Raw genomic sequence first — 13,093 nt, forward strand, 5'->3', positions numbered from 1 at the left:
ACTAGAATGTATTTGATACGGGTAATTGTATTTTTGAACAGTGTAAAATGATCAACTTCCTGAGATTTCTTCAACCTTGGTTGCCTCTACGCTCCACCTGCATTGTCTATAATTATTTGTCATTTCTATCATTTTTTTATTATTTATTATTTTTCAAGCTTCAAGCCATATACTACCTGTCATACCTTTTATTTCTATTAATTAATAAATGTTCAATTCAATATCATTTACTAAGTTTCAAAGATATATCTTTAACCCCCCCCCCTTCTCCCCATTTTAAACTGCCCTTATGTAAATCACGTCTCTAGTGAAACCAAACCATGTTTTTGTGCGTACACCAGGGAGTTTTTGCGTACAGGGCATTCAACATATGTTTCCTGGGTTGCGTCAGAGTGTTGGGGAAATTGTTCAGGGACGTATCCCCCCCTCCCCCAGACGATTACACCGTCTGATAATAAGTTCACTTATATTCTTTTTTGATCAATTTCCCAATGTCTCATTTATTTCGAAATCGAAGATTAATACAAAATCAAATAAGCAAATTGTTTGGTTTGTGATATTTGTAAACATTGCAGTACGCTTTCACAAACCCGGCGTTTTATTAGGATATTTTCTAAATTACTATTAATATTATTGTTCTTTTTGATAAATTTCCCATTCTCTCGCAATAATATTTTTTTAGAGAACTAATACAAAAACATATCAACAAACGGTTGGCATGTTTTGGGAAAATTGTAAGTATTGCTGAGCCGGCGATTTAAAAAATTCAAGAAAATACGACTCGGGTCTAAGCTGTTGTTGAGCCTTATTTACGGCTCGGGCTTTCGACTTTGTTTGATTTAGGATTTTAGACTAGTTAGGGGTTTATCTTTGTTTGATTTAGGATTTTAGGCTAGGGGTTTATCTTTGTTTGATTTAGGATGTAAGACTAGTTAAGGGTTTATCTTTGTTTGATTTAGGATTTTAGACTAGTTAGGGGTTTATCTTTGTTTGATTTAGAATTTTAGACTAGTTAGGGGTTTATCGTTGTTTGATTTAGGATTTTAGAATAGTTAGGGGTTTATCTTTGTTTGATTTTAGACTAGTTAGGGGGTTATCTTTGTTTGATTTAGGATTTTAGACTAGTTAGGGGTTTATCTTTGTTTGATTTAGAATTTTAGACTAGTTAGGGGGTTATCTTTGTTTGATTTTAGACTAGTTAGGGGGTTATCTTTGTTTGATTTAGGATTTTAGACTAGTTAGGGGTTTATCTTTACTGATTTAGGATTTTAGACTAGTTAGGGGTTTATCTTTGTTTGATTTAGGATTTTAGACTAGTTAGGGGTTTATCTTTGCTTGATTTAGGATTTTAGGAAGTTTAATTATATATAATTGTGAGTTTAGGTCAAGAGTTAAATATAAGTTAAATGAAAGCATAATAATTTCTAATCTATCCAACCTATACTATCAGAACTTAACTCCAACCCATCTTATAATCTAACCTATCTTATCTTATTATAAACCAATATCATCTTATTATAATCCAACATATCTTATTTTATTGTAACCTATCTTATCTTAATTCGATCTATCTTATTGTGATCTAGCTTAGCTTAGTCTAACATATCTTACTTTAATCAAACTCTAACTTATCTTTTATAATCTAATCTATCTTATCTTAATCCAACATATCTTATTTTATTATAAGCCAATATTATCTCAATGTAATCCAACATATCTTATTGTAATCTAATTCGATCTTAGCTCAATCTTACATATCTTATCTTAATTAAACCTATCTTATTTGAATCTAACATATCTTATCTTAATGCGATCTATCTTATTTTAATCTAATTGATATTTTCTTATCGACATATCTTATCTAGAACTAGTAAAAAATCTAGGAAAAATGTTTTTAAATTGTAAACCCTATAAAATAGCTTTCACCAGGGCAATACAATGTAAATATCAGGTTTCAACTTAACATTTTATTTTGAAAGAGTCAATTTCATGTTTGATTAAATACTTTTATTGAATCAAAATTTAGTTTAAAAACACTTAACTTAGATAAATTTTTAAAATTGATTTTGTGTGCATACTTTTTTTTAAATACACATAATTAAATATTATTCTTTTTTCAGGGATCCTACACACACATACCCCACGATCATATTGCCTACAGATACGAGATCCTCAAAGTGATCGGCAAAGGATCGTTCGGACAAGTTCTTAAAGTTTACGATCACAAAACACATCAACACGTAGCACTTAAAATGGTAAGTTTAAAAAAAACGTAGCTATTTCTCTAATTCTCATTTATTTATGCCTTTTTGTAGTTTTTAACTTACCATTAAATTTAGTTGCGTAATTGTATGATCCTACATTATTCTATTGAATTCAAGGTTTCTCTAATTGTATAATTTGACCTATATACTAAATATTATATATATATACTAGCGCCAGTATGTATGTGTATAATAGCATATATCTAATTATATACCTAAATGTTATACAATACATATACAATTATACTCAACTCTCATCATGCCATATTTAGTTCAAGTGACCACTGGAGCCATAGGGTTTAACTGAAATGCTATAAATCTAAAAGATAATTTTTAATTGATGAAAAAAAGTCTTTTTATGTTCTTCGGTACACTCCTAGTCTTTATTCGGTACAAGACTTTTCGGTATTCGGTACACCCCTAGTCAGTATTCGGTACATCCCTAGTCTGTATTCGGTACAAGACTGGTCGGTATTCGGTACACCCCTAGTCTGTATTCGGTACAAGACTAGTCGGTATTCGGTACACCCTAGTCAGTATTCGGTACAAGACTGGTCTGTATTCGGTACAAGACTAGACTGTATTCGGTACAAGACTGGTCGGTATTCGATACATGACTTGTCTATATTCGGTACAAGACTAGTTGGTATTCGGTACAAGACTAGTCTGTATTCGGTACAAGACTAGTCTGTATTCGGTACAAGACTAGTTGGTATTCGAAACAGGACTTGTCTGTAATCGGTACAAGACTGGTCGGTATTCGGTACAAGACTAGTTGATATTCGGAACAAGACTATTCTGTATTCGGTACAAGACTAGTCTGTATTCGGTACAAGACTAGTCTGTATTCGGTACAAGACTAGTGTTATTCGGTACAAGACTAGTCTGTATTCGGTACAAGACTAGTTTGTATTCGGTACAAGACTAGTTGGTATTCGGTACAAGACTAGTCTGTATTTGGTACAAGACTAGTCTGTATTCGGTACAAGACTAGTCTGTATTTGGTACAAGACTAGTCTGTATTTGGTACAAGACTAGGCGGTATTCGGTACAAGACTAGGCGGTATTCGGTACACCCCTAGTCTGTATTCGGTACAAGAAAGACTAATCTGTATTCGGTACAAGAAAGACTAATCTGTATTCGGTACATGACTAGTTGGTATTCTAAATACGACAAGTCGGCAGGCGCGCAACTAGAAATTTTGTTAGAGGGGGGGGGGTAAGAGGGGAATATCTCGTGTGACGCTCGAAATTTTTTTTGCCCCATAACATTTCGGTTGGGGGGGGGGGCAAGAAAAATGTTTATTATTATAATGTGTAAAATTAACCTTACCAACCGGATATTCAGTAAGTTAGATGTGTTATCTGATATGAAATAAAAAAGAAATCTATTCTGGTTAATTAAATCACAATATTAATTAATTTACAATTTTCATATATATATATATATTCATAATTCATCCATAAATCAAATTTCAATATTGTACTCAGACACTGGCAAGAAATTCCTTTCATTAAAAAATCCTGATTGTATATGGAAAATATTTTTTTTATATGACACATCACACAATATTTGCGGTGAACATATAGGATTAATTTAATAGTTGTACTACAGTATATCGATTGAACTAAAAGCTCAATAAACTAACGTTCAATTTTTATTTTTTTTATTTTACGATCACAGCTCTTAAATTTGCTCAGGGTCAGGATTCATGAATCGCTAAATTGCTAAACATGGTGGACTTCGTCACTTCTTTGCCCCCCCCCCAGGGGGGGAGGGAGGGCAAGCCTTCCTAAGGAAGGGGCATTCCCCCCCTAATCAGGCTAGGGGGCCTTGACCACCCTAGTTGCGCGCCTGCTAGTTGGTATTCGGTACACGACTAGTCGGTAATCATTGCACGACTAGTCGGTATTCGGTACACGACTAGAATGTATTTGATACAAGTCTAGTCTATATTCGGTACAAGACTAGTCTGTATTCGGTACAAGACTTGTCTGTTTTCGGAAAAATATTTTTTTCGGTATCTTTCTGGATTTGGTTAAAAATCAAAGATAGAAAAATAGAAATTACGCAAAAAATTCTCCTCTTTAACTTTTTTAATATTTATTATATATTAATATCCTACTATTTGATTATTGTTATCCTAGTATTTAATTATAGTTTTAATGGCCTCTAGTTAGCTCCACCCACACAGAACACTATATATTTAATGAAAGGGTTTCAAGGTTTCCATCTGTTGCGAGAATTCAACTAATGTTTTTTCTTGTTTCTTTTAATGTTTTAACTTATTTTGTAAATTTTTCTTCTTTGTCTCCCTTGCATAAATCCGTAAGTCACTTTTTAAAGAAAACTGAATTGTAATTTCAAAAAGATAATCAATGAGATTTTAACATTTTAAGAAAACTAAATTGTAATTTCAAAAAGATAATCAATGAGATTTTTAACATTTTTGCCCCCCTCCCGCCATCCTCCCATCTTTATGATGATTTGCTTTAGAGTTAGTTGAACTCTTTTAGAACTGGAATTGATGATATAAATTATATATACAGAGGCTATTCCTTCCCACCCTCCCACACTGATCTCTGAATGCTGCCACCCTCACCCTACATCTATGAATGTCTCTAGTATGTATTTCTGTTGTTATTAGATTATGATGTTTTACATTGATATATCTGACCATATTTTACTTTTCCCTTCCCTGAAAATGACAGATGAGGACATACATGGTTGCGACTGAAGAAGGCACTTAAAGGGACTGTAAGCGTAATTTGAAATGACTCTTTATATAAAGATGGCAATGCCTGATTCACAACGGTAACATTGAAACCTTTGACAGATCAATCATGTGAAAGATAGTATCGTTTTTATAGGGATTCAAAAGTGTTTAATTCTGATCATTGCTATTGTGTTTCCTGAAGTAGAAATGCGCAAGTCAATTTTATTGTGAATCCACAATTGAAAATAATAAGTTTTCAAAATTATGATCATTGATAACTTTGAAATCCACAATTAGCTTTCTGGAAAAGCTGGTTTTCTAGAATTTAAATTTTCAGATAGGGAAAACACATTTTAGTGTTTAAAAGGTCTTTTCAATTATGTTGAAGTCCCTGAATATTTGGGGACAGTCCCTTAAAGGTTCCTAACTCCCCCCCCCCCCCCCCCTCCTTCCGAGCTTTAACTGGCACTATCATATTTTTATCTTCTTAATCATAGTTTTATCATGTATTAACAATTCAACATGTGTTTTAATGCTTTCTTTACGCACGATACATGGATAGATAGATAGATAGATTGATACGGATACATCATAATATTTATATATTAATTACATTATTATAAGCACAATGTTTACTATGTTTCCATGCGTGTTTAACAGCAAAGAACAAAGTTCTCATACTTGTGTGGAAACTCAAAACTAGACCGTAAAGTTGTTACTTGCAAGGTAATAAGGCAAGGAAAGTTTTTGCTGTTGCGTATTCTCTGTGTAAATATTGAAACCAGTTCTTTTGGGCGGTGTTTGTAAACAAGAATAGATGCAACAGTGTTGCTCCAGTATCCGAGGAGGATAAAAGTATTTAAATTTGAAAATTTTGATAACATAATATGATAATAGTCTCGTATGACCAGAATATTTCATTGATTTTTATGTGAAAGATGGATACCATGTCAGGCTGTGACATCCGTCTTGTGTTTACGTTACAGCCCATATACAGTACACTGCAGTACTAAAAATGCGTACAACTCTGAAATAACTATCTTTATAATTCTTTGGTTACTTGTCATTGATGTTGCACCTTTGTATAAGCTCAATTGTACTACATAATCCTACCGTATTTTTTTTACTGTAATCAGTGTGAGCTCAATAGCTCGGAATAGGGATAGTCCAATTGATGTAACCCCTTCAGTTCTCATAAGGACCCGGAGCTAAACTCAGATTGTATAGTTTCATTGATGTAACACAAAAACTTCAATACCTTTAGTTGTAAAAAGGGTCCCCGAAACTTAAGACAGAGTATCGTACTGAAACCCAGTATCGGAAACTTGGTTTCATGAATGGGGTCAGGCAGTTTTGTAGATAACAATATTTTTGTCTAAGAATTCTTACTTAATGTGTTTTCTTTACATTTTTTGATTTTCTAATTTCTCAAATAAAAATCTACGCAAGTTTGTAGACCTCAAAAAGGAAACTCAGGAGTTTTGTTCAACGATACTCTTTTTAATTTCCGGCTCAGAGCCCGAAACTTAAGACCAGAGTATAGAAATGAAATCAAATATCGGAAATTTGGTCTTATGAACGGGGTCAAGAAGTTTTGTAGATACGAAATATTTTAGTTTAAGAAAGATTATTAAAAAATATACGCAATTGCAAAAACATCAAAAAGAAAACTCTCTTATATTTCTGGCGTACAACCACGGTACACAAGCTATGTACAATGTACTGTATAACCCTATATCTAGGTGAGAAATGAGAAGAGGTTCCACCGCCAGGCCCAAGAAGAGATCAGAATCCTGGACCATCTCAAGAAACAAGACAAGGACAACACCTGTAATATCATTCATATGTTCGATAACTTTAACTTCAGGTTGGTAAATTTTCAAATATCCTATATAGGTCCCCCCCCCCCCCCTCTCCTCCTCCCACTTCCGCCCCCCACTTAAATCTTAAAAACTTAAATCTGTGTGTTTCTTTATTATCACAACTCATCTAATTGTAGGTGTTGAATTTATAATTTGTAACCGAATAGGCTTTTCTTTTTCTTAAAATCAGAACTAGAGGAGCAACGAGGTCACAAAGTCGACCAGTAACGACCTTCTCCTCCTGGCTAGTTTACAGTGCCTATCTCAACATTATTAATTCTATGTATCTGAACCTAACCTATTCTATCTATCTGAACCTTATCTATTCTATCTATCTGAACCTAACTTATTCTATCTATCTGAACCTAACCTATTCGATATATCTGAACCTAACCTATTCTATCTATCTGAACCTAACCTATTCTATCTATCTGAACCTAACCTATTCTATCTATCTGAACCTAACCTATTCTATCTATCTGAACCTTATCTATTCTATCTATCTGAACCTAACCTATTCTATCTATCTGAACCTAACCTATTCTATCTATCTGAACCTAACCTATTCTATATATCTGAACCTAACTTATTCTATCTATCTGAACCTAACATTTATCACTATGATTGGCATGTTTGAGATATACTCGCAATATTTTCAAGTTAAATATTCTTCACAATTTTATTTTATTTGAAATTTTTATTCAATTTTAAATAATGTATTTTAGAATTTTTCACTTTTATGTTTTTGATAACCCCTGTATTGGGTTTATAAGGGCAGTCTTTTGTACTATGCTCCCACGCAACCTTTCAGCAATAAATTCGGGGAAATTCGGTAGATTTATCAATCAGAGTCTTGGTGGATTTTGGTAGATTTATCATTCAGAGTCCTGGTGGATTTTGGTAGATTTATCAATCAGAGCCCTGGTGGTTTTTGGTAGATTTATCAATCAGAGTCCTGGTGGATTTTGGTAGATTTATCAATCAGAGTCTTAGTGGATTTTTGGTAGGGTTTTGGTAGATACATTAATTAGTCTTACTCTTGGTGAATTTAACATTAATTAGTCCTGGTGGATTTTGGTAGATTTAACAGTCAGTCCTGGTGGATTTTGGTAGATTTAGCAATGAGAGTCTTGGTGGATTTTTGTAGATATATCAATTTGAGAGTCTTTGTAAAAATTTTGTTGAATTATCGATTTTTCATAGATTGCTTTCAAATTTGGTAGACCGAGCAAAAAAATTTTCATAGTTCTCCTAATTTGAAAATATTTTTTTTCTCCTCAGCAAACAGTTTGTCGTAAATTCATAACATTGAATGAAGTCTAATTTAATTCATAAAACTAGTAGCATTGTAACTACTTTTAACAAAAATAGTATTCCTGTGAGATTGATTCTATTTAACAACTTTTATTTTGATTATTTTCTTTCAAAGTGCACTCTGTAAATGTTTTCATTACGATTGCAACTTTTTTGCAATTTTTCTGATTGGTTGCAATAACATAATAAACAGATCAAATATATAATAAATAAATAATCAGGAGGAAAATATATCTAAATCTTTAATGCAAAACTTGTATAATTTTTATATTTTATTTTATATTTTAATATCTAAACCTAACCTATTCTATCTATCTGAACCTAACCTATTCTATCTATCTGAACCTAACCTATTCTATCTGTCTAAACCTATCCTAACTTGAATGGGGAGGTCTTGCTTAGTCCATCTATTATTAAAATGGCAAAGATTATAATGAAGTTTGTTTATTTACAAAAAACAGCTATTAATTGCTGTCCTAATACGTCACAGTTTAACACAAGCTGGTCAACTGTGTCCTGTGCAGTATACTTTGAAAGCTTTTGTTGAAAAAAACATTTGATATTTTTAATAATATGATAATATTAAAAATTTTGAAAATGTCGAAAGAATTTTTTTTGTGAAAAAGGGGTGTGGTCTTTCGGGGGAAAGGTTAGAAAAGCATGAAAATATAGAAAATACAACATTCCTAATTTTTTGTTTTTGTATAATAAGAAGAGTAAAGAATTTTTACCTAAAATGTACAACATTTTTAAAAAAGCTGAATATTCTGTTAAAAGTTTTTTTGTGTGAAAAAGTTCTGTGTTCATAGGGTGTGTGGTGTTTGTGGGAAGTGTGGGGGGGAGGGGGAAGAGAAGAAAAAAATACAACTCCAAATATTTTATGATAAGAAGAGGGCAGAATAATATTATCTAATAAACCTCGGGTAATCTAGGCTTTACCGGCTTAAGTTTTACCTCTATACTCTCACAACACATCCAAGGGGGGAGGGGGGGGGGTTCAAATAATTCAAAAGTAATTTTTGTAGTTTGGTATAAACTAACTTTTTTTAATTCAGCCCACAAAAATTCACTTAATTCTTCCGAAAGGTAAAAAATTGAATTAATTACTATTTATATGTATCGTAATATTTATAGAAAAAACTATAGTTAAATGCTAGAAATTAAAGGAGGATGTTTACCAAAAAAGGAAAATAAAAACCCAAAAAATATATAAGTCTAAATGAGTGTCAGTATAAATAAATGTTTAAGATATATATTCGCGAAAATGAAGGGGGAAATTAAAGTTAAAATAGCCACGAAGCTCTTTTAATGAGAAATTGGTAAAAAAAAACTTTTATTTTTGGCGAACAGTCTCTTTTAATGCATGTCCTGAGGCCGAGTGTCTGGGTCATTAAGTTAGTAAGATGTCAACCTTCTGTGTTTTCTCATCTATCTTTTCGCGCTAAATTGTAAGAATTCGCGGGGATTGAAAAGGTGCAAAATTACAGGGTGTCCCAAAATTTTTTTAATGGGTTTTAAAAACAGTGACCCAGAATTAAAAAAAGTACTTTACAACAACGACATTGGATTTTGACATCTTTCTTTTTTTTGTCCCACCCTGTTTTTACAATACAATGTATGCAAAGGAAGATCGAGGATTTGAAAAATGTAGAAATTGAGGGGAAATCCCAACTTCAAAAGGGGGAAAGATACACACGCTTCCTATATACAGGTGTCTACGAAATATGAGAAGTAACATTTGAAGGATTTCCGAAATAAAAGGAGGATAGTATTGGGGGGGGNGGGTTGGGGCGCAAGGAAATAGTTACCAAAATAAATGACAATCTGTAAAAACAGTTAAATAAGATTAATTTTGATTGAATCACCATTTGTACTTTTAACTATTGGTTCTGTGTAAAATTAACTAGCGGATTTCTGCAGCAGAAACAATACACGAAATTGTCAGAATTAAGCACTTCTAGTTAGAAATAAAAAAACAATAGTTCAACATTATCAAAGGGTACCATTGTGAATAGTGTATAGAGGTAAAATTTCAAGGACACTCCCTTTGAAAGAAAGAAAAGTCAAGGACAGAAATGGAAAGGACAGCTTAGCTGAATTTGAAAAGCTAGACAAAGAACTGAAAGGTGTAAAAAACCTTTGTTTTTATTGTTCTGTATTCTCTCTCATTGAACAATCCGGCTTCATGGATACCAGTCAACCATACTATTTGGTAATATAACCGTTCTCCTTATCCGCCTAGCTACCTACCTAGATATCTATCTATCCATCTATCTATCTACCTAAATATTTCTCTATAAATCTATTTAGCTATATGTCTCCATCTATCTACCTATCTATTTTTCTATTTTTCCGTCTAGCTACCTACCTAGATATCTATCTATTTAGCTATCTATCTACCTATCTATATATCTATTTAGCTATATGTCTCCATCTATCTATCAACCTATCTATTTTTCTATTTTTCCGTCTTGCTACCTACCAAGATATCTTTCTATTTAGCTATCTATCTACCTATCTATATATCTACCTATCTATATATCTATCTATCTATCTATTTATATGTCTATTCACCAGTCTATCATAGTTGAGATTACTTGATATACACCTAATTTTATGTTTATTAATGTTTCTATGTATCTGTCATCCCCAAAAAATTCTAGCTATCTCTGTCAACCTATCTGTTTTGCTATTTGTATATCTATCTGACTATCAATCTATTTGTGTATCTATGTGCACAGTTATCTGTCAATCTATCTATCTGTCTGTCTATGTATCTGTATATCTTTCTATATGTCTATCTGTCTGCTATCTGTTAATCTTTGTATATTATATTGTATGCATAAACCATTCATGAATTATCCTGAATGTATGATAATATATATCATCATCGTAATTATTATTTACAATTATTAATATTACTATTATTATTATTTTACAATTATCATCATCGTTATCATAAACTTTTTATTAATCTTTATTATATTATCATTAATATTATTATTGTGTTATAATTATTATTATATTATTGTGATGATTATTATTATTATTATTATTAATGTTATTATTATTTCAGATCCCACACGTGTATAACCTTCGAGCTTCTCTCTATAAACCTCTACGAACTAATTAAAAAGAACAAATTCCAAGGTAACATATTTTTCGTTTTTTATTTTTTTATTTATAAACAATAAATGTGTCTTCCATCTATTTTTTATTTCCAAACCAATTGAAAACTTCTTTTCTCCTTTTTTACAATTTATTAATTAAGTTTTATAGAAAGCAAAAGCTTCCTATTAAAAATAAACTACCAAGTAGACAAGAAACCTGTATTTCTATCATTTAATGTGTACAATTCATTTAAATATTGTAAAAAAATGTGTACAATTGCTTCATCTTCCATCTTCATATTCTATATGATAATTGTATTTTCATTGTATTATATGTAGTGTTCATACAAATGGTGTTATAATTGTATGCTTAAGGCCTTATTATAAGCCATCTGTTGGCATTTTTCAAATAAGCATGAAGGTTACATTATTGAATCCTAGATAATAATAGTTTTCATCATATTTTTTAATGGTTTTTAAGGAAATATCCACGAGAAATTTTTTATCTCAGACCAACACTTTTGGATGTTAAAGCGCTAAGCCATATCGTTTAAACTGCGTAAACTATTAGATTAAAGTATACTAGTGAAATAGATCAAGTAATAATATACAAAGCAAGGGGGAGCTTTGTTCGACAATTTGAACTAGAGTTGAACCGACTTGGCGCGTTATGAGCCGATTCAAAATTCAAAAGATTTTATCTCTGCTCTACTAAATATTCAGAAGATGAATAAGAACGAAATTTTTTGTACAAGGACATTTATTTTGCAGACTTCTCTATATTATTTTGCATAACTCAGGTTGCAAACTATTGTTTTTCAGGATTCAGTTTGCAACTTGTAAGAAAATTCGCACACAGCCTTCTGCAGTGTCTAGATACTCTGTTCAGGTGACTTTTCTTAAAAAATACAAACAGGGGTGCATTCTAAAATTAAAGTAAAATTAAAATTTTATTTATTTGGGAAAAATAAGGATTTTTATGGGAATTAAATAATTTTTTGTATAATTATTATTCATTTCCCCACAAAATCATCAAATATTTTTTCATTATTTATTAGTTCTGATAATAAAAACCATTAAAAAATTGTAAAAAAATTGAATTTGCTCATTTTAAAATATTTTTTTTTGCTTTAGGAATAAAATTATTCACTGTGATATGAAGCCTGAGAACGTATTGCTGAAACAGCAGGGTAGATCTGGGATTAAGGTGAGAATTTTTACATCGTAATTTATTTTTTTTTTTTTTACCTCCTCCATTTCTGTATTATTCATGTCAATTTACAGTATTTTCATATCAATGGGATCTCATAATAGTCCCTATGATGGTTTCTAGGGCCAACTGGAAGGGAAAAGCCATATATAACCGCCAATAAGGATAAATAAGCCAATTGGAAGGGAATAGCCATATATAACCGCCAATAAGGATAAATAAACCAATTCTTATAAACTAAGAGTCCAAATGTCTTTCGTCAATTTCCACAGGTCAAACTCAAAGTATTCTGACTTTGAGTTTGTTAAAATGCAATTTGCGTTGAAATGGATGCAATCGTGAACGTACTAACGACACTAATGACGACGCAATATAATGTGACATAAAAACATTTTTACAGCTTTTTAGTTTTAGTTACTAACCATCATTATCTAACACCATTTAGTTTTTGGTTTTACCATACACCCCCGTATGAAGACCACATTTCAACCTAATCTTTAAAAAAACCTGTTTAAAAATTTTTATTTTGAAAAATTTCTCGATAACTAAATTAAATGAACAATAATAAAAATTAATTAAGACGAAACTGGGAAGGGGGTGGGGGGTGGTGAAGTAA

General features: G+C 31.6%; 1 protein-coding gene across 1 annotated transcript in view; it reads left to right on the forward strand.

Moving 5' to 3' along the window:
• LOC111700786 (dual specificity tyrosine-phosphorylation-regulated kinase 2) overlaps nucleotides 1-13,093 on the forward strand; it is a gene marked incomplete at its 5' end in the record, with an annotated part of 52,811 nt that overhangs the window by 7,440 nt on the left and 32,278 nt on the right. Inside the window, 5 exon segments of the mRNA XM_023471825.1 lie at nucleotides 2,121-2,255; nucleotides 6,724-6,848; nucleotides 11,234-11,307; nucleotides 12,090-12,156; nucleotides 12,402-12,474. Coding sequence (XP_023327593.1) covers nucleotides 2,121-2,255; nucleotides 6,724-6,848; nucleotides 11,234-11,307; nucleotides 12,090-12,156; nucleotides 12,402-12,474 — 474 coding nt within the window.

This window comes from Eurytemora carolleeae, unplaced genomic scaffold (assembly GCF_000591075.1).
Source record: "Eurytemora carolleeae unplaced genomic scaffold, Eaff_2.0 scaffold169, whole genome shotgun sequence".
NCBI lineage: Eukaryota > Metazoa > Arthropoda > Copepoda > Calanoida > Temoridae > Eurytemora > Eurytemora carolleeae.